Source organism: Lithobates pipiens, unplaced genomic scaffold, assembly GCF_037356315.1.
Source record: "Lithobates pipiens isolate NorthernLeopardFrog02 unplaced genomic scaffold, aLitPip1_a1.2 Scaffold_22, whole genome shotgun sequence".
Classification (NCBI taxonomy): Eukaryota; Metazoa; Chordata; class Amphibia; order Anura; family Ranidae; genus Lithobates; species Lithobates pipiens.
In genome coordinates this window covers 2,019,663-2,044,880 of record NW_027507784.1, presented here as the reverse complement: position 1 = coordinate 2,044,880, position 25,218 = coordinate 2,019,663, and the positions used below count along the sequence as shown (strand labels likewise).

General features: G+C 49.9%; 1 protein-coding gene across 1 annotated transcript in view; it reads left to right on the top strand.

The window, feature by feature from the left end:
* The window catches only part of LOC144000321 (integrin alpha-M-like), a gene marked incomplete at its 5' end in the record, with an annotated part of 147,868 nt that extends 123,625 nt beyond the window's left edge, over positions 1-24,243 (top strand). Inside the window, 9 exon segments of the mRNA XM_077494059.1 lie at positions 6,029-6,108; positions 9,392-9,475; positions 10,054-10,120; positions 12,884-12,991; positions 14,507-14,590; positions 16,024-16,137; positions 17,614-17,706; positions 17,838-17,948; positions 22,021-24,243. Of these exon segments, the coding sequence (XP_077350185.1) occupies positions 6,029-6,108; positions 9,392-9,475; positions 10,054-10,120; positions 12,884-12,991; positions 14,507-14,590; positions 16,024-16,137; positions 17,614-17,706; positions 17,838-17,948; positions 22,021-22,131 (852 nt within the window).
* Between the last annotated feature and the right edge of the window lie 975 nt (positions 24,244-25,218).

The following is a 25,218-nucleotide window of genomic DNA, read 5'->3' as shown; positions in this document are numbered from 1 at the left end:
ATAGGGGGTCTCTCCTCTCGTGTGTTAGATGTTATAGGGGGTCTCTTCTCTCATGTGTTAGATGTTATAGGGGGTCTCTTCTCTCATGTGTTAGATGTTATAGGGGGTCTCTTCTCTCATGTGTTAGATGTTATAGGGGGTCTCTTCTCTCTTGTGTTAGATGTTATAGGGGGTCTCTTCTCTCATGTGTTACATGTTATAGGGGGTCTCTTCTCTCGTGTGTTAGATGTTATAGGGGGTCTCTTCTCTCATGTGTTACATGTTATAGGGGGTCTCTCCTCTCGTGTGTTAGATGTTATAGGGGGTCTCTTCTCTCTTGTGTTAGATGTTATAGGGGGTCTCTTCTCTCATGTGTTAGATGTTATAGGGGGTCTCTTCTCTCTTGTGTTAGATGTTATAGGGGGTCTCTTCTCTCATGTGTTACATGTTATAGGGGGTCTCTTCTCTCGTGTGTTAGATGTTATAGGGGGTCTCTTCTCTCATGTGTTACATGTTATAGGGGGTCTCTTCTCTCGTGTGTTAGATGTTATAGGGGGTCTCCTCTCGTGTGTTAGATGTTATAGGGGGTCTCTTCTCTCATGTGTTAGATGTTATAGGGGGTCTCTTCTCTCTTGTGTTAGATGTTATAGGGGGTCTCTTCTCTCATGTGTTACATGTTATAGGGGGTCTCTCCTCTCGTGTGTTAGATGTTATAGGGGGTCTCTTCTCTCCTGTGTTAGATGTTATAGGGGGTCTCTTCTCTCATATGTTAGATGTTATAGGGGGTCTCTTCTCTCGTGTGTTAGATGTTATAGGGGGTCTCTTCTCTCATGTGTTAGATGTTATAGGGGGTCTCTCCTCTCTTGTGTTAGATGTTATAGGGGGTCTCTTCTCTCATACGTCAGATGTTATAGGGGGTCTCTTCTCTCTTGTGTTAGATGTTATAGGGGGTCTCTTCTCTCATGTGTTAGATGTTATAGGGGGTCTCTTCTCTCGTGTGTTAGATGTTATAGGGGGTCTCTTCTCTCATGTGTTAAATGTTATAGGGGGTCTCTCCTCTCGTGTGTTAGATGTTATAGGGGGTCTCTTCTCCCTTGTGTTACATGTTATAGGGGGTCTCTCCTCTCGTGTGTTAGATGTTATAGGGGGTCTCTTCTCCCTTGTGTTACATGTTATAGGGGGTCTCTCCTCTCGTGTGTTAGATGTTATAGGGGGTCTCTTCTCTCGTGTGTTAGATGTTATAGGGGGTCTCTTCTCTCTTGTGTTAGATGTTATAGGGGGTCTCTTCTCTCATGTGTTAGATGTTATAGGGGGGTCTCTTCCCTCCTGTGTTACATGTTATAGGGGGTCTCTCCTCTCGTGTGTTAGATGTTATAGGGGGTCTCTTCTCCCTTGTGTTACATGTTATAGGGGGTCTCTTCTCTCGTGTGTTAGATGTTATAGGGGGTCTCTTCTCTCATGTGTTAGATGTTATAGGGGGTCTCTCCTCTCATGTGTTAGATGTTATAGGGGGTCTCTTCTCTCATGTGTTAGATGTTATAGGGGGTCTCTTCTCTCATGTGTTAGATGTTATAGGGGGTCTCTTCTCTCATGTGTTAGATGTTATAGGGGGTCTCTTCTCTCATGTGTTAGATGTTATAGGGGGTCTCTTCTCTCGTGTGTTAGATGTTATAGGGGGTCTCTCCTCTCGTGTGTTAGATGTTATAGGGGGTCTCTTCTCTCATGTGTTAGATGTTATAGGGGGTCTCTTCTCTCGTGTGTTAGATGTTATAGGGGGTCTCTTCTCTCGTGTGTTAGATGTTATAGGGGGTCTCTCCTCTCGTGTGTTAGATGTTATAGGGGGTCTCTTCTCTCATGTGTTACATGTTATAGGGGGTCTCTTCTCTCGTGTGTTAGATGTTATAGGGGGTCTCTTCTCTCATGTGTTACATGTTATAGGGGGTCTCTTCTCTCGTGTGTTAGATGTTATAGGGGGTCTCTTCTCTCATGTGTTAGATGTTATAGGGGCCTCTTCTCTCCTGTGTTAGATGTTATAGGGGGTCTCTCCTCTCGTGTGTTAGATGTTATAGGGGGTCTCCTCTCTCATGTGTTAGATGTTATAGGGGGTCTCTTCTCTCGTGTGTTAGATGTTATAGGGGGTCTCTTCTCTCATGTGTTAGATGTTATAGGGGGTCTCTCCTCTCGTGTGTTAGATGTTATAGGGGGTCTCTTCTCTCATGTGTTAGATGTTATAGGGGGTCTCTTCTCTCATATGTTAGATGTTATAGGGGGTCTCTTCTCTCATATGTTAGATGTTATAGGGGGTCTCTTCTCTCATATGTTAGATGTTATAGGGGGTCTCCTCTCGTGTGTTAGATGTTATAGGGGGTCTCTTCTCTCTTGTGTTACATGTTATAGGGGGTCTCTTCTCTCGTGTGTTAGATGTTATAGGGGGTCTCTTCTCTCTTGTGTTACATGTTATAGGGGGTCTCTCCTCTCATGTGTTAGATGTTATAGGGGGTCTCTTCTCTCGTGTGTTAGATGTTATAGGGGGTCTCTTCTCTCGTGTGTTAGATGTTATAGGGGGTCTCTTCTCTCATGTGTTAGATGTTATAGGGGGTCTCTCCTCTCGTGTGTTAGATGTTATAGGGGGTCTCTTCTCTCTTGTGTTACATGTTATAGGGGGTCTCTTCTCTCTTGTGTTACATGTTATAGGGGGTCTCTTCTCTCTTGTGTTACATGTTATAGGGGGTCTCTTCTCTCATATGTTAGATGTTATAAGGGGTCTCTCCTCTCGTGTGTTAGATGTTATAGGGGGGTCTCCTTTCTCATGTGTTAGATGTTATAGGGGGTCTCTTCTCTCATATGTTAGATGTTATAGGGGGTCTCTTCTCTCTTGTGTTAGATGTTATAGGGGGTCTCTTCTCTCATGTGTTAGATGTTATAGGGGGTCTCTTCTCTCTTGTGTTAGATGTTATAGGGGGTCTCTTCTCTCTTGTGTTACATGTTATAGGGGGTCTCTTCTCTCATGTGTTAGATGTTATAGGGGGTCTCTTCTCTCGTGTGTTAGATGTTATAGGGGGTCTCTTCTCTCATATGTTAGATGTTATAGGGGGTCTCTTCTCTCATATGTTAGATGTTATAGGGGGTCTCTTCTCTCTTGTGTTAGATGTTATAGGGGGTCTCTTCTCTCTTGTGTTAGATGTTATAGGGGGTCTCTTCTCTCATGTGTTAGATGTTATAGGGGGTCTCTTCTCTCATATGTTAGATGTTATAGGGGGTCTCTTCTCTCTTGTGTTACATGTTATAGGGGGTCTCTTCTCTCATGTGTTAGATGTTATAGGGGGTCTCTTCTCTCTTGTGTTAGATGTTATAGGGGGTCTCTTCTCTCTTGTGTTAGATGTTATAGGGGGTCTCTTCTCTCTTGTGTTAGATGTTATAGGGGGTCTCTTCTCTCATGTGTTAGATGTTATAGGGGGTCTCTTCTCTCTTGTGTTAGATGTTATAGGGGGTCTCTTCTCTCATGTGTTAGATGTTATAGGGGGTCTCTTCTCTCGTGTGTTAGATGTTATAGGGGGTCTCTTCTCTCATGTGTTAGATGTTATAGGGGGTCTCTTCTCTCGTGTGTTAGATGTTATAGGGGGTCTCTTCTCTCTTGTGTTAGATGTTATAGGGGGTCTCTTCTCTCATGTGTTAGATGTTATAGGGGGTCTCTTCTCTCGTGTGTTAGATGTTATAGGGGGTCTCTTCTCTCGTGTGTTAGATGTTATAGGGGGTCTCTTCTCTCGTGTGTTAGATGTTATAGGGGGTCTCTTCCCTCCTGTGTTACATGTTATAGGGGGTCTCTTCTCTCATGTGTTAGATGTTATAGGGGGTCTCTTCTCTCTTGTGTTAGATGTTATAGGGGGTCTCTTCTCTCTTGTGTTAGATGTTATAGGGGGTCTCTTCTCCCTTGTGTTACATGTTATAGGGGGTCTCTCCTCTCGTGTGTTAGATGTTATAGGGGGTCTCTTCTCTCGTGTGTTAGATGTTATAGGGGGTCTCTTCTCTCTTGTGTTAGATGTTATAGGGGGGTCTCCTTTCTCATGTGTTAGATGTTATAGGGGGTCTCTTCTCTCTTGTGTTAGATGTTATAGGGGGTCTCTTCTCTCTTGTGTTAGATGTTATAGGGGGTCTCTCCTCTCTTGTGTTAGATGTTATAGGGGGTCTCTTCTCTCATGTGTTAGATGTTATAGGGGGTCTCTTCTCTCATGTGTTAGATGTTATAGGGGGTCTCTTCTCTCATGTGTTAGATGTTATAGGGGGTCTCTTCTCTCATATGTTAGATGTTATAGGGGGTCTCCTCTCGTGTGTTAGATGTTATAGGGGGTCTCTTCTCTCTTGTGTTACATGTTATAGGGGGTCTCTTCTCTCGTGTGTTAGATGTTATAGGGGGTCTCTTCTCTCTTGTGTTACATGTTATAGGGGGTCTCTTCTCTCGTGTGTTAGATGTTATAGGGGGTCTCTTCTCTCATGTGTTAGATGTTATAGGGGGTCTCTTCTCTCGTGTGTTAGATGTTATAGGGGGTCTCTTCCCTCCTGTGTTAGATGTTATAGGGGGTCTCTCCTCTCGTGTGTTAGATGTTATAGGGGGTCTCTTCTCTCTTGTGTTACATGTTATAGGGGGTCTCTTCTCTCTTGTGTTACATGTTATAGGGGGTCTCTTCTCTCTTGTGTTACATGTTATAGGGGGTCTCTTCTCTCATATGTTAGATGTTATAGGGGGTCTCTCCTCTCGTGTGTTAGATGTTATAGGGGGGTCTCCTTTCTCATGTGTTAGATGTTATAGGGGGTCTCTTCTCTCATGTGTTAGATGTTATAGGGGGGTCTCCTTTCTCATGTGTTAGATGTTATAGGGGGTCTCTTCTCTCATATGTTAGATGTTATAGGGGGTCTCTTCTCTCTTGTGTTAGATGTTATAGGGGGTCTCTTCTCTCATGTGTTAGATGTTATAGGGGGTCTCTTCTCTCTTGTGTTAGATGTTATAGGGGGTCTCTTCTCTCTTGTGTTACATGTTATAGGGGGTCTCTTCTCTCATGTGTTAGATGTTATAGGGGGTCTCTTCTCTCGTGTGTTAGATGTTATAGGGGGTCTCTTCTCTCATATGTTAGATGTTATAGGGGGTCTCTTCTCTCATATGTTAGATGTTATAGGGGGTCTCTTCTCTCATGTGTTAGATGTTATAGGGGGTCTCTTCTCTTGTGTGTTAGATGTTATAGGGGGTCTCTTCTCTCATATGTTAGATGTTATAGGGGGTCTCTTCTCTCATGTGTTAGATGTTATAGGGGGTCTCTTCTCTCATATGTTAGATGTTATAGGGGGTCTCTTCTCTCATGTGTTAGATGTTATAGGGGGTCTCTCCTCTCGTGTGTTAGATGTTATAGGGGGTCTCTTCTCTCATGTGTTAGATGTTATAGGGGGTCTCTTCTCTCTTGTGTTAGATGTTATAGGGGGTCTCTTCTCTCGTGTGTTAGATGTTATAGGGGGTCTCCTCTCTCATGTGTTAGATGTTATAGGGGTCTCTTCTCTCATGTGTTAGATGTTATAGGGGGTCTGTTCTCTCATGTGTTAGATGTTATAGGGGGTCTCTTCTCTCTTGTGTTAGATGTTATAGGGGGTCTCTTCTCTCATGTGTTAGATGTTATAGGGGGTCTCTTCTCTCGTGTGTTAGATGTTATAGGGGGTCTCCTCTCTCATGTGTTAGATGTTATAGGGGTCTCTTCTCTCATGTGTTAGATGTTATAGGGGGTCTCTTCTCTCATGTGTTAGATGTTATAGGGGGTCTCTTCTCTCTTGTGTTAGATGTTATAGGGGGTCTCTTCTCTCATATGTTAGATGTTATAGGGGGTCTCTTCTCTCATGTGTTAGATGTTATAGGGGTCTCTTCTCTCATGTGTTAGATATTAAAGATAGAGAGTTTTTCTATGATTTTCTTGAGGTTTTTCCAACACATGGATCCAACTACACTGAACTGTGCTGTGATAAAGTGATAACCTTCCTTTTCTAAGAGCCATTGACATCTCTCTTCTAGGTGGTCTTCTCGGTGGGCTTCCATGTTTCCTCAACAGCAGACCTAAAAGACTCTTTGTTGATGGAAGCCAATATAACCAGGTATCTAACCCCAGACATGTCTATCTCTTTGTGTGCTGGGTTTTCTGGTCTCAGTGTTGGGGTTCCTTGTCTCTGTGTGCCAAATTTCCTGGTCTCTGTGTGCCGGGTCTCCTGGTCTCTGTGTGTTGGGTTTCCTCATCTCTGTGTTGGGTTTCCTGGTCTCTGTGTGCCAAATTTCCTGGTCTGTGAGCCGGGTTTCCTGGTCTCTGTATGCCGGGTTTCCTGGTCTCTGTGTGTTGGGTTTCCTCATCTCTGTGTTGGGTTTCCTGGTCTCTGTGTGCCAGATTTCCTGCTTTCTGTGTTGGGTTTTTCTGGTCTCTGTGTGCCAGATTTCCTGCTTTCTGTGTTGGGTTTCCTGGTCTATGTGCCAAGTTTCCTGGTCTCTGTGTGCCGGGTTTCCTGGTCTCTGTGCCGGGTTTGCTGGTCTCTGTGTCCCGGGTTTCCTGGTCTCTGTGCTGGGTTTCCTGGTCTCTGTGCTGGGTTTCCTGGTCTCTGTGTGCCGGGTTTCTTGGTCTCTGTGTGCCGGGTTTCCTGGTCTCTGTGCTGGGTTTGCTGGTCTCTGTGTTGGGTTTCCTGGTCTCTGTGTGCCAGATTTCCTGCTTTCTGTGTTGGGTTTCCTGGTCTCTGTGTTGGGTTTCCTGGTCTATGTGCCAAGTTTCTTGGTCTCTGTATGCCGCTTTCCTGGTCTCTGTGCCGGGTTTCCTGGTCTCTGTGCCGGGTTTCCTGGTCTCTGTGTGCCGGGTTTTCTGGTCTCTGTGTGTCTGGTTTTCTGGTCTCTGTGTGTCTGGTTTTCTGGTCTCTCTGTGTTGGGTTTTCTGGTCTCTCTGTGTTGGGTTTTCTGGTCTCTGTGTGTCGGGTTTTCTGGTCTCTGTGTGTCGGGTTTTCTGGTCTCTCTGTGTTGGGTTTCCTGGTCTCTGTGTGCCGGGTTTTCTGGTCTCTGTGTGCCGGGTTTTCTGGTCTCAGTGTTGGGGTTCCTTGTCTCTGTGTGCCAAATTTCCTGGTCTCTGTGTGCCGGGTCTCCTGGTCTCTGTGTGTTGGGTTTCCTCATCTCTGTGTTGGGTTTCCTGGTCTCTGTGTGCCAAATTTCCTGGTCTGTGAGCCGGGTTTCCTGGTCTCTGTATGCCGGGTTTCCTGGTCTCTGTGTGTTGGGTTTCCTCATCTCTGTGTTGGGTTTCCTGGTCTCTGTGTGCCAGATTTCCTGCTTTCTGTGTTGGGTTTTTCTGGTCTCTGTGTGCCAGATTTCCTGCTTTCTGTGTTGGGTTTCCTGGTCTATGTGCCAAGTTTCCTGGTCTCTGTGTGCCGGGTTTCCTGGTCTCTGTGCCGGGTTTGCTGGTCTCTGTGTCCCGGGTTTCCTGGTCTCTGTGCTGGGTTTCCTGGTCTCTGTGCTGGGTTTCCTGGTCTCTGTGTGCCGGGTTTCTTGGTCTCTGTGTGCCGGGTTTCCTGGTCTCTGTGCTGGGTTTGCTGGTCTCTGTGTTGGGTTTCCTGGTCTCTGTGTGCCAGATTTCCTGCTTTCTGTGTTGGGTTTCCTGGTCTCTGTGTTGGGTTTCCTGGTCTATGTGCCAAGTTTCTTGGTCTCTGTATGCCGCTTTCCTGGTCTCTGTGCCGGGTTTCCTGGTCTCTGTGCCGGGTTTCCTGGTCTCTGTGTGCCGGGTTTTCTGGTCTCTGTGTGTCTGGTTTTCTGGTCTCTGTGTGTCTGGTTTTCTGGTCTCTCTGTGTTGGGTTTTCTGGTCTCTCTGTGTTGGGTTTTCTGGTCTCTGTGTGTCGGGTTTTCTGGTCTCTGTGTGTCGGGTTTTCTGGTCTCTCTGTGTTGGGTTTTCTGGTCTCTGTGTGTTGGGTTTCCTGGTCTCTGTGTGCCGGGTTTTCTGGTCTCTGTGTGTCGGGTTTTCTGGTCTCTCTGTGTTGGGTTTCCTGGTCTCTGTGTGTTGGGTTTTCTGGTCTCTGTGTTGGGTTTCCTGATCTCTCTGTGTTGGGTTTCCTGATCTCTGTGTTGGGTTTTCAGGTCTCTGTGTTGGGTTTTCTGGTCTCTGTGTTGGGTTTTCAGGTCTCTGTGTTGGGTTTTCTGGTCTCTGTGTTGGGTTTTCAGGTCTCTGTGTTGGGTTTTCTGGTCTCTGTGTTGGGTTTTCAGGTCTCTGTGTTGGGTTTTCTGGTCTCTGTGTTGGGTTTTCAGGTCTCTGTGTTGGGTTTTCTGGTCTCTGTGTTGGGTTTCCTGGTCTCTGTGTGCCAGATTTCCTGCTTTCTGTGTTGGGTTTTTCTGGTCTCTGTGTGCCAGATTTCCTGCTTTCTGTGTTGGGTTTCCTGGTCTATGTGCCAAGTTTCCTGGTCTCTGTGTGCCGGGTTTCCTGGTCTCTGTGCCGGGTTTGCTGGTCTCTGTGCCGGGTTTGCTGGTCTCTGTGTCCCGGGTTTCCTGGTCTCTGTGCTGGGTTTCCTGGTCTCTGTGTGCCGGGTTTCTTGGTCTCTGTGTGCCGGGTTTCCTGGTCTCTGTGCTGGGTTTGCTGGTCTCTGTGTTGGGTTTCCTGGTCTCTGTGTGCCAGATTTCCTGCTTTCTGTGTTGGGTTTCCTGGTCTCTGTGTTGGGTTTCCTGGTCTATGTGCCAAGTTTCTTGGTCTCTGTGTGCCGCTTTCCTGGTCTCTGTGCCGGGTTTCCTGGTCTCTGTGCCGGGTTTCCTGGTCTCTGTGTCCCGGGTTTCCTAGTCTCTGTGTGCCGGGTTTCCTGGTCTCTGTGTGCCGGGTTTTCTGGTCTCTGTGTGTTGGGTTTCCTGGTCTCTGTGTGCCGGGTTTTCTGGTCTCTGTGTGTCGGGTTTTCTGGTCTCTCTGTGTTGGGTTTCCTGGTCTCTGTGTGTTGGGTTTTCTGATCTCTGTGTTGGGTTTCCTGATCTCTCTGTGTTGGGTTTCCTGATCTCTGTGTTGGGTTTTCAGGTCTCTGTGTTGGGTTTTCTGGTCTCTGTGTTGGGTTTTCAGGTCTCTGTGTTGGGTTTTTTGGTCTCTGTGTTGGGTTTTCAGGTCTCTGTGTTGGGTTTTCTGGTCTCTGTGTTGGGTTTTCAGGTCTCTGTGTTGGGTTTTCAGGTCTCTGTGTTGGGTTTTCTGGTCTCTGTGTTGGGTTTTCTGGTCTCTGTGTTGGGTTTTCAGGTCTCTGTGTTGGGTTTTCTGGTCTCTGTGTTGGGTTTTCAGGTCTCTGTGTTGGGTTTTCTGGTCTCTGTGTTGGGTTTTCAGGTCTCTGTGTTGGGTTTCCTGGTCTCTGTGTTGGGTTTTCAGGTCTCTGTGTTAATTTGTTATTTTCTCTGCAGTGATAACAAAGATTCTGCCAACAATCGAAATACGTCCTCAGCTAAAATAGACGTGTTGTATGCCATCTTTGTCACAGTCACCGGGTGAGTGCATCCAACCTGGCCCCTCATACAGAGATGGATCTAGAGATCACACCTCTCCTAGCTCTCATTTGTATGACACCCTTCATACAGGCTCCTCACACCTTCTGACTCTAGAAGAAGAAGGTTGCTTTAATATACAGTTAAGGAATTATATCTGAGTGTTCAGTCCATCAAACTAGGGAATGTTGAGATAGACTGAGGTTGTTTGAGTTACAGAACCTTCTGTTTCCTCTCAAACTTCACAACCACCCCCACCCCAAATCTATTTCTCAATTTATATGCCAAGTATCTCATCATAAGGCCAGAAAAAGAGATGCCAAAACTTATCACATTTTGTTCATTTTTGATGTTGTGTTGGTCTTGGCCTACAAGTCTCTTATGGTAAAGCTGCCCCTGCCTGACCAGAAGAACCACTTTTCTATCTACACATATTTTATGGACACTCTTTGTGTTTTCTGCATTCTTTACTGACAGGCTGTAGCTGTGTGGATATATCTCCTAGATCTACCATCCTCCCACCACCACAGCTTGTGATGGACCCTCATTAACTCCTCATTGATTCGTTGTTTGTGTTTCAGCCTTGAAGAGTCCAGCAAGTACCATAATTTCACATCTGAGGACTCCACCATACGGCACATCTACAGGGTAAGATCCAATCAATTTAGCAATGGAGTTCCAAGTGATGTTGGAGTGTAAATGCTGATAAAGCCTCACGTGGATGAAACGCGTTAGTGGGCCTCTCCTATGGATGGAGAACAAAGCTGAAGCCATTTCTTATTTCTATTGCATTCACAGTGTGCTGAACTTGTGTGCAGATGAGTGCCATTTTCTTTACTTCTTTAGAGATTTATACACTTCAGGATTGTTATACACCTATAGAATTTACAGTACCTCCTTTTTTTTTTTTTATACAAAGGATCAGTCCACCCATAATTAATATTTAGCTATAGGTAGATAATGGGGGGCGGGGTCAGCCTCTGGTTGTCTTGAATTCACCTCCCTGAATAATTCCCAAATTTTGTTCCCTTCCACATGGGAGTTTTGGGGGCTCCTACCAACCTCTGTGTGTTCCCACCCTTGTGGTGACCTGCCTGCTCTACACATTCCCTCCACCCATGGGATTTTTCTCTCTCCCTTCAATGTGTTCCTGCTACCATGGATTGCCCCTGTCCTCATGTGTCCTCCCCCTGTACCTGGAGTGTCCACATCCCCTCTGTGTGTTCCCTCCATCTGTGGAGCCTCCTCACTTCTCTCTATACCTTCTTACACTCAGAGGGCGACTATACTTGCTCTGCAGATTCCTTCCACCCAATGAGTTTTTCCACTCCCTTTTATGTGTTCCCATCCCTATGTGGTGCCATTACCCCTCTCTATGTGTTCCCACCCCAATGGGGTGTTTCTCAACCCCTCTACATGTTGCTATCCCCATAGTGTGCCCACTCCCTTCCATGTGCTTCCACTCCCATGGAGTGTAACTCCTCCCCCTATGTGGCCCCACCCAGGGGGTGGTCTCTGCACCCCTCTATATGTTCCCCCCCAGTAGAGTGTCCCTATTTCCTTCTATGTGTGTCTGCCCAATGGAGTGTGATTGCTAATTTCTTTGTGTTCCCATCCCAATGTGGTGTTTCTCTTCCCGTCTCCATAGTGTGCCCACTCCCTTCTGTGTGTTCCCTCTTCCTATAGAGTATCTCCTTCCCTCTGTATGTCCCTACTCCCCTCTATGTGTTCCCACCCCATGGAGTGTCCCTCCTCCCATCTATGTTTCCACCACTACATGGTTTCCCCACCCACCCTTCTGTGCCCCCATCATGAGGTGTTCCTGTCCACCTTTGTTCCCCCCCACCATGAGGTGTTCCCGCCCACCTTTGTTTCCCCCCCACCATGAGGTGTTCCTGTCCACCTTTGTGTCCCCCCACCATGAGGTGTTCCTGTCCACCTTTGTTCCCCCCATCATGAGATGTTCCTGCCCACCTTTGTGTGCCCCCACTATGAGGTGTTTCTGCCCACCTTTGTCTGCCCCCACCATGCAGTGTTCCTACCCACCTTTGTCTGTCTCCACCATGAAGAATTCCTGCCCACCTTTGTGAGCCCCCCCATAAGATGTTCCTGCTCACCTTTGTCTGCTTCCACCATGAGGTGTTCCTGTCCACCTTTGTGTGCCCCCACTATGAAGTATTCCTGCCCACCTTAGTGCCCCCCCCCATCATGAGGTGTTCCTGTCCACCTTTGTGTGCCCCCACTATGAAGTATTCCTGCCCTCCTTTGTGCCCCCCCCCCATCATGAGGTGTTCCTGTCCACCTTTGTGTGCCCCCACTATGAAGTATTCCTGCCCACCTTTGTGCCCCCCCCATCATGAGGTGTTCCTGTCCACCTTTGTGTGCCCCCACTATGAAGTATTCCTGCCCTCCTTTGTGCCCCCCCACCATGAGGTCTTCCTGCCCACCTTTGTGCCCCCCACCATGAGGTGTTCCTGCCCACCTTTGTGTGCCCCCACCATGAAGTCTTCCTGCCCCATTTTGTCTGCCCCCACTATGAGGTGTTCCTGCCCACCTTTGTCTGCCCCCACCATGAAGAATTCCTGCCTTCCTTTGTGAGCCCCCCCATAAGATGTTCCTGCTCACCTTTACTTCCACCATGAGGTGTTCCTGTCCACCTTTGTGTCCCCCCCAACATGAGGTGTTCTTGCCCACCTTTGTGCCCCCCCACCATGAGGTGTTCCTGCCCACCTTTGTGCCCCCCCACCATGAGGTGTTTCTGCCCATCTTTGTGTGCCCCCACATGAGGTGTTTCTGCCCCCTTTTGTCTGCTCCCACCATGCAGTGTTCCTGCCCACGTGTGTGTGTTCCCACCATACGTTGTTCCTGCCCACCTTTGTCTGCCCCCACCATAAAGGGCGGCAAAGTGGTGTGGTGGTTAGCACTCTCACCTAGCAGTAAAAAGGGTCACTGGTTCAAATCCCAACCACGACACTACCTGCCTGGAGTTTGCATGTTCTCCCTGTGCCTGCGTGGGTTTCCTCCAGGTACTCCGGTTTCCTCCCACACGCCAAAGACACGCAGGTAGGTTAATTGGCTTCTGTCCAAAATTGTCCCTAGTATATGAATGGGGACCTTGGATTGTGGGATCCTTGAGGGTAGAGACCAATGTGAGTGTGTAATGTACAGGGATAGGGACAATTGTAGACACTCACTCAGGTTGAACTGGATGGACTGGTGTCTTTATTCAACCTTACTAACTACGTATAAAGAGTTCCTGCCCACCTTTGTGGGCCCTCCCATAAGATGTTTCTACCCCCACCATGTGGTGTTGCTGCCCACCTTTGTGTTTTCCATTTCTCTTGTTACCTTCTCCATAGTATAAAATAAATTGGGATCCTGATGTGTGTTATCCCATTGTGTCTCTCACAGGTCAATAATCTGGGTCAGCGCAGCCTTCCCCTCACCGCCATCTTCCTCCTCCCAACGCGGCTGGGGGAGGCCTCCGTCTGGGAGAAGATTAGCATCAGCAGTTCTGAGGTAACACGCCCCATGTGGCTCTGACCTGGTGCCCTTCATACTGAATCTGCCCTGAAGCCTGGCTGGGCACAGACCAGCCTCCAGTAAATATCTCATTTTAATTTTTTATCTTCAAAGATCATTTCTGACAAGTTTTGTTCCACTCATTTTCTTCAGAAGTTTTAGAACACAAACCACAGAGATGATATAATGGAGAGCTCGGGATGAATGGGGCATAGGGGCTCGGGATGAATGGGGCACGGAGCTCGGGATGAATGGGGCACGGAGCTCGGGATGAATGGGGCACGGAGCTCAGGATGAATGGGGCACGGAGCTCAGGATGAATGGGGCACGGAGCTCGGGATGAATGGGGCACGGAGCTCAGGATGAATGGGGCACGGAGCTCAGGATGAATGGGGCACGGAGCTCAGGATGAATGGGGCACGGAGCTCGGGATGAATGGGGCACAGAGCTCGGGATGAATGGGGCTCGGAGCTCGGGATGAATGGGGCTCGGAGCTCGGGATGAATGGGGCTCGGAGCTCGGGATGAATGGGGCTCGGAGCTCGGGATGAATGGGACACGGAGCTCGGGATGAATGGGACACGGAGCTCGGGATGAATGGGGCACGGAATTCGGGATGAATGGGGCACGGAGCTCGGGATGAATGGGGCACAGAGCTCGGGATGAATGGGACACGGAGCTCGGGATGAATGGGGCTCGGAGCTCGGGATGAATGGGGCTCGGAGCTCAGGATGAATGGGGCACGGAGCTCAGGATGAATGGGGCACGGAGCTCAGGATGAATGGGGCACGGAGCTCAGGATGAATGGGGCTCAGAGCTCAGGATGAATGGGGCACGGAGCTCAGGATGAATGGGGCACGGAGCTCAGGATGAATGGGGCACGGAGCTCAGGATGAATGGGGCTCAGAGCTCAGGATGAATGGGGCACGGAGCTCAGGATGAATGGGGCACGGAGCTCAGGATGAATGGGGCTCAGAGCTCAGGATGAATGGGGCACGGAGCTCAGGATGAATGGGGCACGGAGCTCAGGATGAATGGGGCACGGAGCTCAGGATGAATGGGGCACGGAGCTCAGGATGAATGGGGCTCGGAGCTCAGGATGAATGGGGCTCGGAGCTCAGGATGAATGGGGCTCGGAGCTCAGGATGAATGGGGCTCGGAGCTCAGGATGAATGGGGCTCGGAGCTCGGGATGAATGGGGCTCGGAGCTCGGGATGAATGGGGCTCGGAGCTCAGGATGAATGGGGAATGTGCAGCTCAGGATGAATGGGGCACGGAGCTCAGGATGAATGGGGAATGCAGCTCAGGATGAATGGGGCTCAGAGCTCAGGATGAATGGGGCACGGAGCTCAGGATGAATGTAGCTGCACGGAGCTCAGGATGAATGTAGCTGCACAGAGCCTTCTCCATGGACTGATGTCCCTTCTCTGAGATCTGAGAACACTCAATGTAATAGGATGAAATCTCAGATCTTCAACTTTTACCATCTCACCTCTCACATCTTTCACCCCAGCCAGAGGTCACCAACTGTACCATGAAGGAAGCAACAGAAGGAGCCGAGAACGCCGGGGAACTCATAAACAAGAGTCCAGTCTTTGTAAGTGTCCATGATCTGATCTGATCAACCAATCCACATGACTGAAGAGTGACCGGAACCTCCAACATGAGGGCGTGACTTCTGTCTACCGTCCACTTTATCAATGTCCAATACTTCTCAATATACATACATCCATGTTACTGACATACGGTGTCAGGGGTCTCTCTATATATAATGACATAGGGTGCCCGGGGTCTCTCTCTATATAATGACATAGAGTGCCCGGGGTCTCTCTATATATAATGACATACGGTGCCCGGGGTCTCTCTATATATAATGACATAGGGTGCCCGGGGTCTCTCTCTATATATAATGACATAGGGTGCCGGGGGTCTCTCTATATATAAGTGCATTGGTTGCCTGGGGTCGCTATATATAGTAGGGTGCCCGGGGTCTCTATATATAATGACATAGGGTGCCTGGGGTCTCTCTATATATAATGGCATAGGGTGCCCGGAGTCTCTCTATGTATAATGGCATAGGTTGCCCGGGGTCTCTCTATATATAATGACATAGGGTACCCGGGGTCTCTCTATATATAATGACATATAGTGCCCGGAGTCTCTCTATATATAATGACATAGGGTGCCTGGGGTCTCTCTATATATAATGGCATTGGTTGCCCGGGTTCACTATATATAATAGGGTGCCCGGGGTCTCTCTATATATAATGACATATGGTGCCCGGGGTCTCTCTATATATAATGACATAGGGTGCCTGGGGTCTCTCTATATATAATGACATATAGTGCCCGGGGTCTCTCTATATATAATGACATAGGGTGCCCGGGATCTCTCTATATATAATGACATGGGGTGCCTGGGGTCTCTCTATATATAATGACATAGGGTGCCTGGGGTCTTTCTATATATAATGACATAGGGTGCCCAGGGTCTCTCTATATATAATGGCATTGGTTGCCCGGGGTCGCTATATATAATAGGGTGCCCGGGGTCTCTCTATATATAATGACATATGGTGCCCGGGGTCTCTCTATATATAATGACATAGGGTGCCTGGGGTCTTTCTATATATAATGACATAGGGTGCCTGGGGTCTTTCTATATATAATGACATAGGGTGCCCAGGGTCTCTCTATATATAATGGCATTGGTTGCCCGGGGTCGCTATATATAATAGGGTGCCCGGGGTCTCTCTATATATAATGACATAGGGTGCCCGGGGTCTCTCTATATATAATGACATAGGGTGCCCGGGGTCTCTCTATATATAATGACATAGGGTGCCCGGGGTCTCTCTATATATAATGACATAGGGTGCCCGGGGTCTCTCTATATATAATGACATAGGGTGCCCAGGGTCTCTCTATATATAATGACATAGGGTGCCCGGGATCTCTCTATATATAATGACATGGGGTGCCTGGGTTTCTCTGTATAATGACATGGGGTTTCCCGGGTTCTATCCTCAGAACTGCTCGGTTGGTTGGTGTGTCAGAGCGGAGTGTCAGATCCGCCATCTGGAGGCTCAGAGTTCACTGATCTTCACTATCAATGGAACTGTGACTAAAGACTGGACCACACAGGTAGGTACACTTTCCAGGCACTGATAGGTACACTTTCCACACACAGGTAGGTACACTTTCCACACACAGGTAGGCACACTTTCCAGGCACCGATAGGTATACTTTCCACTCACAGGTAGGTACACTTTCCACACACAGGTAAGTACACTTTCCACACACAGGTAGCTACACTTTCCAGGCACTGGTAGGTCCACTGTCCACACACTCATGTTTACGCTCGATCAGGAAATCTCTATAGACATGTAGCGGCCATAACCCTTGGCAGGGCGGCCTTGACTTTTGGGATTACCGGTTACCTCCGCTTGGCTGGTTCTTCCAGGTCTAGGGGTTCCCAGGGTTGATACCCAACAACTTTGGACGCTGACACCAATAAAGTCCTTTTGAAAGGTTTTTATTTGCAGGGGTAACATCCAATAACACAGTCTCGTATGGGAACAGAGGTCGGGGGGGTGAAGAACTCAGGCAACTTGAACTGCAAATACAAGAAAGTCTCTAGTTCCACCCAGAGAGTAGCCACTCACAGCTGGGCACTTCAGGGCTGAACAGATCTCTAGCCAGAGATTATGGCAATCAGCGCCTTGACTCAGAACTTGTGAAATCTCTGACCTTGAACAAGTTGTAACTGAAAGTGAACAGGAACCTTTTTCCTCAGTACCCGGAACGTTCTCTGTCTCCTTGACAGTACTGGAAAAAAGTGTGGATTCGTCAGTGCCCTTCACAACTCAGTAACCAGGTACTTCTCAGGATGCCACTTGTCGGCCCTCCTCCGAAGAGTCCTCCTCCGGTCACTTTCACGAGCTGCGGTGCCCCTCCAAGCCGAGAGCACACCCGGACACCTTGAATCCTCCCTCAGTTACTGCGCCTCGGACCAGCCGGTTCCGAGACTCGGGAACAGACGGATCCCCACCCCAGACCAGGCGGGTCTATTGGGGTTTCCCAACCAAAGCATGTTGTGGAGCGTTGAACGCTCCATGACCGGGACCCCTCGCGGGGCTACCCCAGTCCAGAATCAGGAACAGACCTCTAGGGCCTCACGAATGAACCACCCGAAACACGTGACCTCAACATCTTAAGTACCCTTCCCCAGACTCCTCAGCGGGGCCCGGCGCACCCACTGATTGGCTCCGGGGAAGCTGATACCCAAAAAGTCCAACCAGGCCTGGTTCTGAGCCTGTCATGTGCACCTCACTGTACACAAGACCAGGCAGAACTCTAACACAACCCAGCCAAACTGATGTCAAAGCTAACTTACACAATTAACCCTCAGAACCCCATTACTGTCCTGAGGCAAAAACGAAATTTGTACATGAATGACACTTTGCCCAAAGTGTCACCGCTACAGACAGGTAGGTACACTGAGATAGACATGCTATGAATACAGCTAGGTACAATCCATTCACAAAGGCAAATACACTCACTCACACAGGTAAGTACACAGTATGCACAGGTATATACACCTTTTTCCTTCTATTGCAGACGGAGCAGAAGAAAATCTTCCTACAGAGCTGGGCAAAGATTGTATACAATACCCGGACCTACCATCAGAGCCAAAACTTCACCCAAACCCAGGTACCATCCATCCATCCAACTACCCATCCACTTATCCCTCCACCCAATCATGACTGCTTCTCTTTAGATGATCACCATTTTCTCCTCGGCATGCTCAAAACTGTGTCTGTAATCTCTGTTATCTCCCGCAGGCTCAGACGGTGCTGGAAATTCCCCCCAAGTACAATTATGTCCCCATTATAATCGGGAGCAGTGTGGGGGGGCTGGTCCTGCTGGCCCTGATAACGGCTGGATTGTACAAGGTAAGTAGTTGTACACGGGGAGCACACATAGGACAATCAGAAGAAGATCTGCCCAGCAGGACTGTGATGGACGGTATCGGAGTTGTATGTGGGCGATGGACGGTGTCGGAGTTGTATGTGGGCGATGGATGGTGTCGGAGTTGTATGTGGGCGATGGACGGTGTCGGAGTTGTATGTGGGCGATGGACGGTGTCGGGGGTTGTATGTGGGCGATGGACGGTGTCGGAGTTGTATGTGGGCGATGGACGGTGTCGGAGTTGTATGTGGGCGATGGACGGTATCGGAGTTGTATGTGGGCGATGGTCGGTGTCGGAGTTGTATGTGGGCGATGGACGGTGTCGGAGTTGTATGTGGGCGATGGATGGTATCGGAGTTGTATGTGGGCGATGGTCGGTGTCGGAGTTGTATGTGGGCGATGGACGGTGTCGGAGTTGTATGTGGGCGATGGACGGTGTCGGGGGTTGTATGTGGGCGATGGACGGTGTCGGAGTTGTATGTGGGCGATGGACGGTGTCGGAGTTGTATGTGGGCGATGGACGGTGTCGGAGTTGTATGTGGGGGATGGACGATGTCGGAGTTGTATGTGGGGGATGGATGGTGTCGGAGTTGTATGTGGATGACGGACGGTGTCGGAGTTGTATGTGGGCGATGGACGGTGTCGGAGTTGTATGTGGACGATGGACGGTGTCGGAGTTGTATGTGGGGGATGGATGGTGTCGGAGTTGTATGTGGGGGATGGATGGTGTCAGAGTTGTATGTGGGCGATGGACGGTGTCGGAGTTGTATGTGGGGGATGGACGGTGTCGGAATTGTATGTGGGGGATGGACGGTGTCGGAGTTGTATGTGGACGATGGACGGTGTCGGAGTTGTATGTGGGTGATGGACGGTGTCAGAGTTGTATGTGGGCGATGGACGGTGTCGGAGTTGTATGTGGGCGATGGACGGTGTCGGAGTTGTATGTGGGCGATGGACGGTGTCGGGGGTTGTATGTGGGCGATGGACGGTGTCGGAGTTGTATGTGGGCGATGGACGGTGTCGGAGTTGTATGTGGGCGATGGACGGTGTCGGAGTTGTATGTGGGCGATGGATGGTGTCGGGGGTTGTATGTGGGCGGTGGATGGTGTCGGAGTTGTATGTGGGCAGTGGACGGTGTCGGAGTTGTATGTGGGCGATGAACGGTGTCAGAGTTGTATGTGGGCGATGGACGGTGTCGGAGTTGTATGTGGACGACGGACGGTGTCGGAGTTGTATGTGGGCGATGGACGGTATCGGAGTTGTATGTGGGTGATGGACGGTGTCGGAGTTGTATGTGGGGGATGGACGGTGTCGGAGTTGTATGTGGACGATGGATGGTGTCGGAGTTGTATGTGGGCGATGGACGGTATCGGAGTTGTATGTGGGCGATGGACGGTATCGGAGTTGTATGTGGGCGATGGACGGTGTCAGGGGTTGTATGTGGGCGATGGACGGTGTCGGAGTTGTATGTGGGTGATGGACGGTGTCGGAGTTGTATGTGGGTGATGGACGGTGTCAGAGTTGTATGTGGGCGATGGATGGTGTCGGAGTTGTATGTGGGCGATGGATGGTGTCGGAGTTGTATGTGGGCGATGGACGGTGTCGGAGTTGTATGTGGGCGATGGACGGTGTCGGAGTTGTATGTGGGCGATGGATGGTGTCGGAGTTGTATGTGGGCGATGGACGGTGTCGGAGTTGTATGTGGGCGATGGACGGTGTCGGAGTTGTATGTGGGCGATGGATGGTGTCGGAGTTGTATGTGGGCGATGGACGGTGTCGGAGTTGTATGTGGGCGATGGACGGTGTCGGAGTTGTATGTGGGCGATGGACGGTGTCGGAGTTGTATGTGGGCGATGGATGGTGTCGGAGTTGTATGTGGGCAGTGGACGGTGTCGGAGTTGTATGTGGGTGATGAACGGTGTCAGAGTTGTATGTGGGCGATGGACGGTGTCGGAGTTGTATGTGGACGACGGACGGTGTCGGAGTTGTATGTGGGCGATGGACGGTATCGGAGTTGTATGTGGGTGATGGACGGTGTCAGAGTTGTATGTGGGGGATGGACGGTGTCGGAGTTGTATGTGGACGATGGATGGTGTCGGAGTTGTATGTGGGCGATGGACGGTATCGGAGTTGTATGTGGGCGATGGACGGTATCGGAGTTGTATGTGGGCGATGGACGGTGTCAGGGGTTGTATGTGGGCGATGGACGGTGTCGGAGTTGTATGTGGGTGATGGACGGTGTCGGAGTTGTATGTGGGCGATGGACGGTGTCGGAGTTGTATGTGGGTGATGGACGGTGTCGGAGTTGTATGTGGGTGATGGACGGTGTCGGAGTTGTATGTGGGCGATGGACGATGTCGGAGTTGTATGTGGGGGATGGACGGTGTCGGAGTTGTATGTGGGTGATGGACGGTGTCGGAGTTGTATGTGGGCGATGGACGGTGTCGGAGTTGTATGCGGGCGATGGACGGTGTCGGAGTTGTATGTGGACGATGGATGGTGTCGGAGTTGTATGTGGACGATGGATGGTGTCGGAGTTGTATGTGGGCGATGGACGGTGTCGGAGTTGTATGCGGGCGATGGACGGTGTCGGAGTTGTATGTGGACGATGGATGGTGTCGGAGTTGTATGTGGATGATGGATGGTGTCGGAGTTGTATGTGGGCGATGGACGGTATCGGAGTTGTATGTGGGCGATGGACGGTGTCGGAGTTGTATGTGGGGGATGGACGGTGTCGGAGTTGTATGTGGGCGATGGACGGTATCGGAGTTGTATGTGGGCGATGGACGGTATCGGAGTTGTATGTGGGCGATGGACGGTGTCGGAGTTGTATGTGGGCGATGGACGGTATCGGAGTTGTATGTGGGCGATGGACGGTATCGGAGTTGTATGTGGGGGATGGACGGTGTCGGAGTTGTATGTGGGGGATGGATGGTGTCGGAGTTGTATGTGGGCGATGGACGGTGTGGGAGTTGTATGTGGGGGATGGACGGTGTCGGAGTTGTATGTGGGCGATGGACGGTGTCAGGGGTTGTATGTGGGGGATGGATGGTGTCGGAGTTGTATGTGGGCGATGGACGGTGTCGGAGTTGTATTTATATACTACGCAATCAGGTGATGCTGATCATATTATCGTATGCAAAGGCCACTGTGTACAGGAATATATTTAACATAACGAAGGGACAGCCAACATAAACAGTAAACACTAAGGTACTTAAACAACTTGCCACCTAGATGACTCAGTGCCCACCCAGACTATTCGGCACCCAGCACACCACCCTAAATACAAAGTACAATACACATTATTATAAGCAGAAACATCCCACAATGGTTGGATAACAAGGTACAGTGGTCACAATATCAATCACCTCTGCAAGAGGTCAAAAGGACACTTCGGGGGCACACTATGGGAGACACCTACTTACACTAAACACATGATAGTAGGAGACCCCAGACAGGTGCCCTGAGCTGATGATATTAACATATGTTATAAGTCTCATAGTATGAAGCAGGAATTGTTGGTAATGGGGCATCTAGGCCCTAAACATGGATCCAGGGCCTAGATTCCCTACTGCTAATCCTAACATTGACCCTGACACTAACCCTAAATCTAACCTTAACACTGACCCTGTTGTTAAAGCTAACACCGACCCTAAAGATGATGCTGCATGAGAAGTGGGCCAATGGGGATCCAACTCTTCCATATTCTATCCAAAACTTAATAAGGTTTTGACTGGCGTTGCATTGTATGGTATTGCATCAGAGTAGCCAATCACTATTAAGTGTAGGTGGAGCTTGTGAAAATTACATCACTGCCCCCCCCCCCCCCCCCCCTCATGGGTAGGGTAGCAGATATGCAGAAGCCAATGTAAACCTGATTTCCCTTTACTGTGGTCAGATTAATAAGAGATGGGTTGTGATTGGTGGCTGTGAGTGCTCCATCATTATGACATCATAGATGGAAATGTGACGATTGTAGAACGCCGCCCCCAATGTTGTTTTATTTGGCTAATGATGATTTGATCTTTACCGCCATATTGTTTTCTGTCCCTCCAGCTCGGCTTCTTCAAGCGTCAGTATAAGAACATGTTGCAGAATCCAACGGGAGGGCAGGCAGGAAATGATGAGGCGCCTCTGGAACCCCAAAACTTCGAAGAGACAAACTGAGAAGAGCGCTGGGGCAGACTGCGCTGTGGGCGGGGTTTCACTGTAATGCTTTGTATGCTTTGCGGCTTGTTAATGAGCCAACTGATCCTTTGCTTTGTCTGCTGATTGGTCAGCACCTTCTGGTGGGGGGAGTGTCTGTTTCAACGTGTCCCTCCCTCATCGCCTGCCCATTTATCACACCGTCCAATGAAGAAAGCCGACACAGACATGTATGGGTGAAGACAAAAGGTATCCAATACAATACAGGTCTCCAGTCCTGGAAATACAGAACAAAGCCACACCCCCATACAGAGAGAAGACTTTATACTCATTGGGTGGTGGGAGCACCATGACGGAAGGTTCCGCCCCCCCCCCCCCCCCAGGTACAAATCAGCGAATGGCATATCTGAACTGATATCTAGAAATGCTCAGCACAGAAATTTTATATCCGTCCCCAAATGTGAATTGGATGGCAGTGATGGCCGCTGTGCACTCCATAATATTATTGTGTTCAGGTTATTGTGTGTCCTCTTTGTGTCAGAGAAAAGAAGGGGATTAAGAGAGCGGAAAAATGGGACATAGAGGTCGGGAGGTCAAGGGATCGGGGATATCGGACATAGGAGGTCGGGAGGTCAAGGGAATGGGGATATCGGACATAGAGGTCGGGAGGTTAAGGGATCGGGGATATCGGACATAGAGGTCGGGAGGTTAAGGGATCGGGGATATCGCACATAGAGGTCGGGAGGTCAAGGGATCGGGGATATCGGACATAGAGGTCGGGAGGTCAAGGGATCTGGGATATCGGACTTAGGAGGTCGGGAGGTCAAGGGAACGGGGATATCGGACATAGAGGTCGGGAGGTTAAGGGATCGGGGATATCGCACATAGAGGTCAGGAGGTTAAGGGATCGGGGATATCGGACATAGAGGTCGGGAGGTCAAGGGATCGGGGATATCGGACATAGAGGTCGGGAGGTCAAGGGATCTGGGATATCGGACATAGAGGTCAGGAGGTCAAGGGATCGGGGATATCGGACATAGAGGTCGGGAGGTCAAGGGATCGGGGATATCGGACATAGAGGTCGGGAGGTCAAGGGATCGGGGATATCGGACATAGAGGTCGGGAGGTCAAGGGATCTGGGATATCGCACATAGAGGTCGGGAGGTCAAGGGATCGGGGATATCGGACATAGAGGTCGGGAGGTTAAGGGATCGGGGATATCGGACATAGAGGTCGGGAGGTTAAGGGATCGGGGATATCGGACATAGAGGTCGGAAGGTTAAGGGATCGGGGATATCGCACATAGAGGTCGGGAGGTCAAGGGATCGGGGATATTGGGCATAGAGGTCGGGAGGTCAAGGGATCGGGGATATCGGACATAGAGGTCGGGAGGTCAAGGGATCGGGGATATCATACATAGGAGGTCGGGAGGTCAAGGGATCGGGGATATCGGACATAGGAGGTCGGGAGGTCAAGGGATCGGGGATATCGGACATAGAGGTCGGGAGGTTAAGGGATCGGGGATATCGGACATAGAGGTCGGGAGGTCAAGGGATCGGGGATATCGGACATAGAGGTCGGGAGGTTAAGGGATCGGGGATATCGGACATAGAGGTCGGGAGGTTAAGGGATCGGGGATATCGGACATAGAGGTCGGGAGGTCAAGGGATCGGGGATATCGGACATAGAGGTCGGGAGGTTAAGGGATCGGGGATATCGGACATAGAGGTCGGGAGGTTAAGGGATCGGGGATATCGGACATAGAGGTCGGGAGGTCAAGGGATCGGGGATATCGGACATAGAGGTCGGGAGGTCAAGGGATCGGGGATATCGGACATAGAGGTCGGGAGGTTAAGGGATCGGGGATATCGGACATAGAGGTCGGGAGGTCAAGGGATCGGGGATATCGGACATAGAGGTCGGGAGGTCAAGGGATCGGGGATATCGGACATAGAGGTCGGGAGGTCAAGGGATCGGGGATATCGGACATAGAGGTCGGGAGGTCAAGGGATCGGGGATATCGGACATAGAGGTCGGGAGGTCAAGGGATCGGGGAAATGGGACATAGAGGTCGGGAGGTCAAGGGATCTGGGAAATGGGACATAGAGGTCGGGGGATGAAGCGAGTGGGGAAATGGGACATAGAGGTCGGGGGATGAAGCGAGTGGGGAAATGGGACATAGAGGTCGGGGGATGAAGGGAGTGGGGAAATGGGACATAGAGGTCGGGGGATGAAGGGAGTGGGGAAATGGGACATAGAGGTCGGGGGATGAAGGGAGTGGGGAAATGGGACATAGAGGTCGGGGGATGAAGGGAGTGGGGAAATGGGACATAGAGGTCGGGGGATGAAGGGAGTGGGGAAATGGGACATAGAGGTCGGGGGATGAAGCGAGTGGGGAAATGGGACATAGAGGTCGGGGGATGAAGGGTCGGGGAAATATAGCCATATGAGTCTTTCATATTTCATGTGATATTATTTCCCGTCATAGAGTATTATTTCATGTTATGTAATATTATTGTGTGTTATAGAATTTTCAGGATATTATGTTTCCTCTTTGTGTCTGAGAAAAGTTTATTTTTATTCTGCAAGTTGATAATATATATACAGGATGTACATGTGGTATATTGTCCGTGCTGAGCCATGCGCTCACACCATACAGAGGCTCCCCCTTCAGGCCGCGCGGCTGACAGCGGGGAAAATGCTGCCAGAAATGTTCAGCTGTTTTTTCTTGTTGTTTCATTAAATGGAATCTATAGGGTGTAAATGGAGACTTTGAGTGATGTTTGAGTCAACTTTTTACAGGCCTGCTGGGCTACAGGGATCGGGGGGCCATGAAATCAGGGGTAAGGGATTGCAGGTGGGGGGGGGGGGGGACAGGAGACTGAGGGATTGGGGAACCATGAATTGGTGGTAAAGTAAAGGGGGGTTGGAGGTGGGGGGGGTTGGGGGATTGAGGGATCAGGAGACCATGAAATCATGAAAATGGGACGGGGAATCAAGAAGGGAGAAGGATAAGGATATCAGGGGAGTGGGAGAACGAGGGAGCGGGAAAGGGGGATCAGGGGAGTGGGAGAACGAGGGAGCGGGAAAGGGGGATCAGGGGAGTGG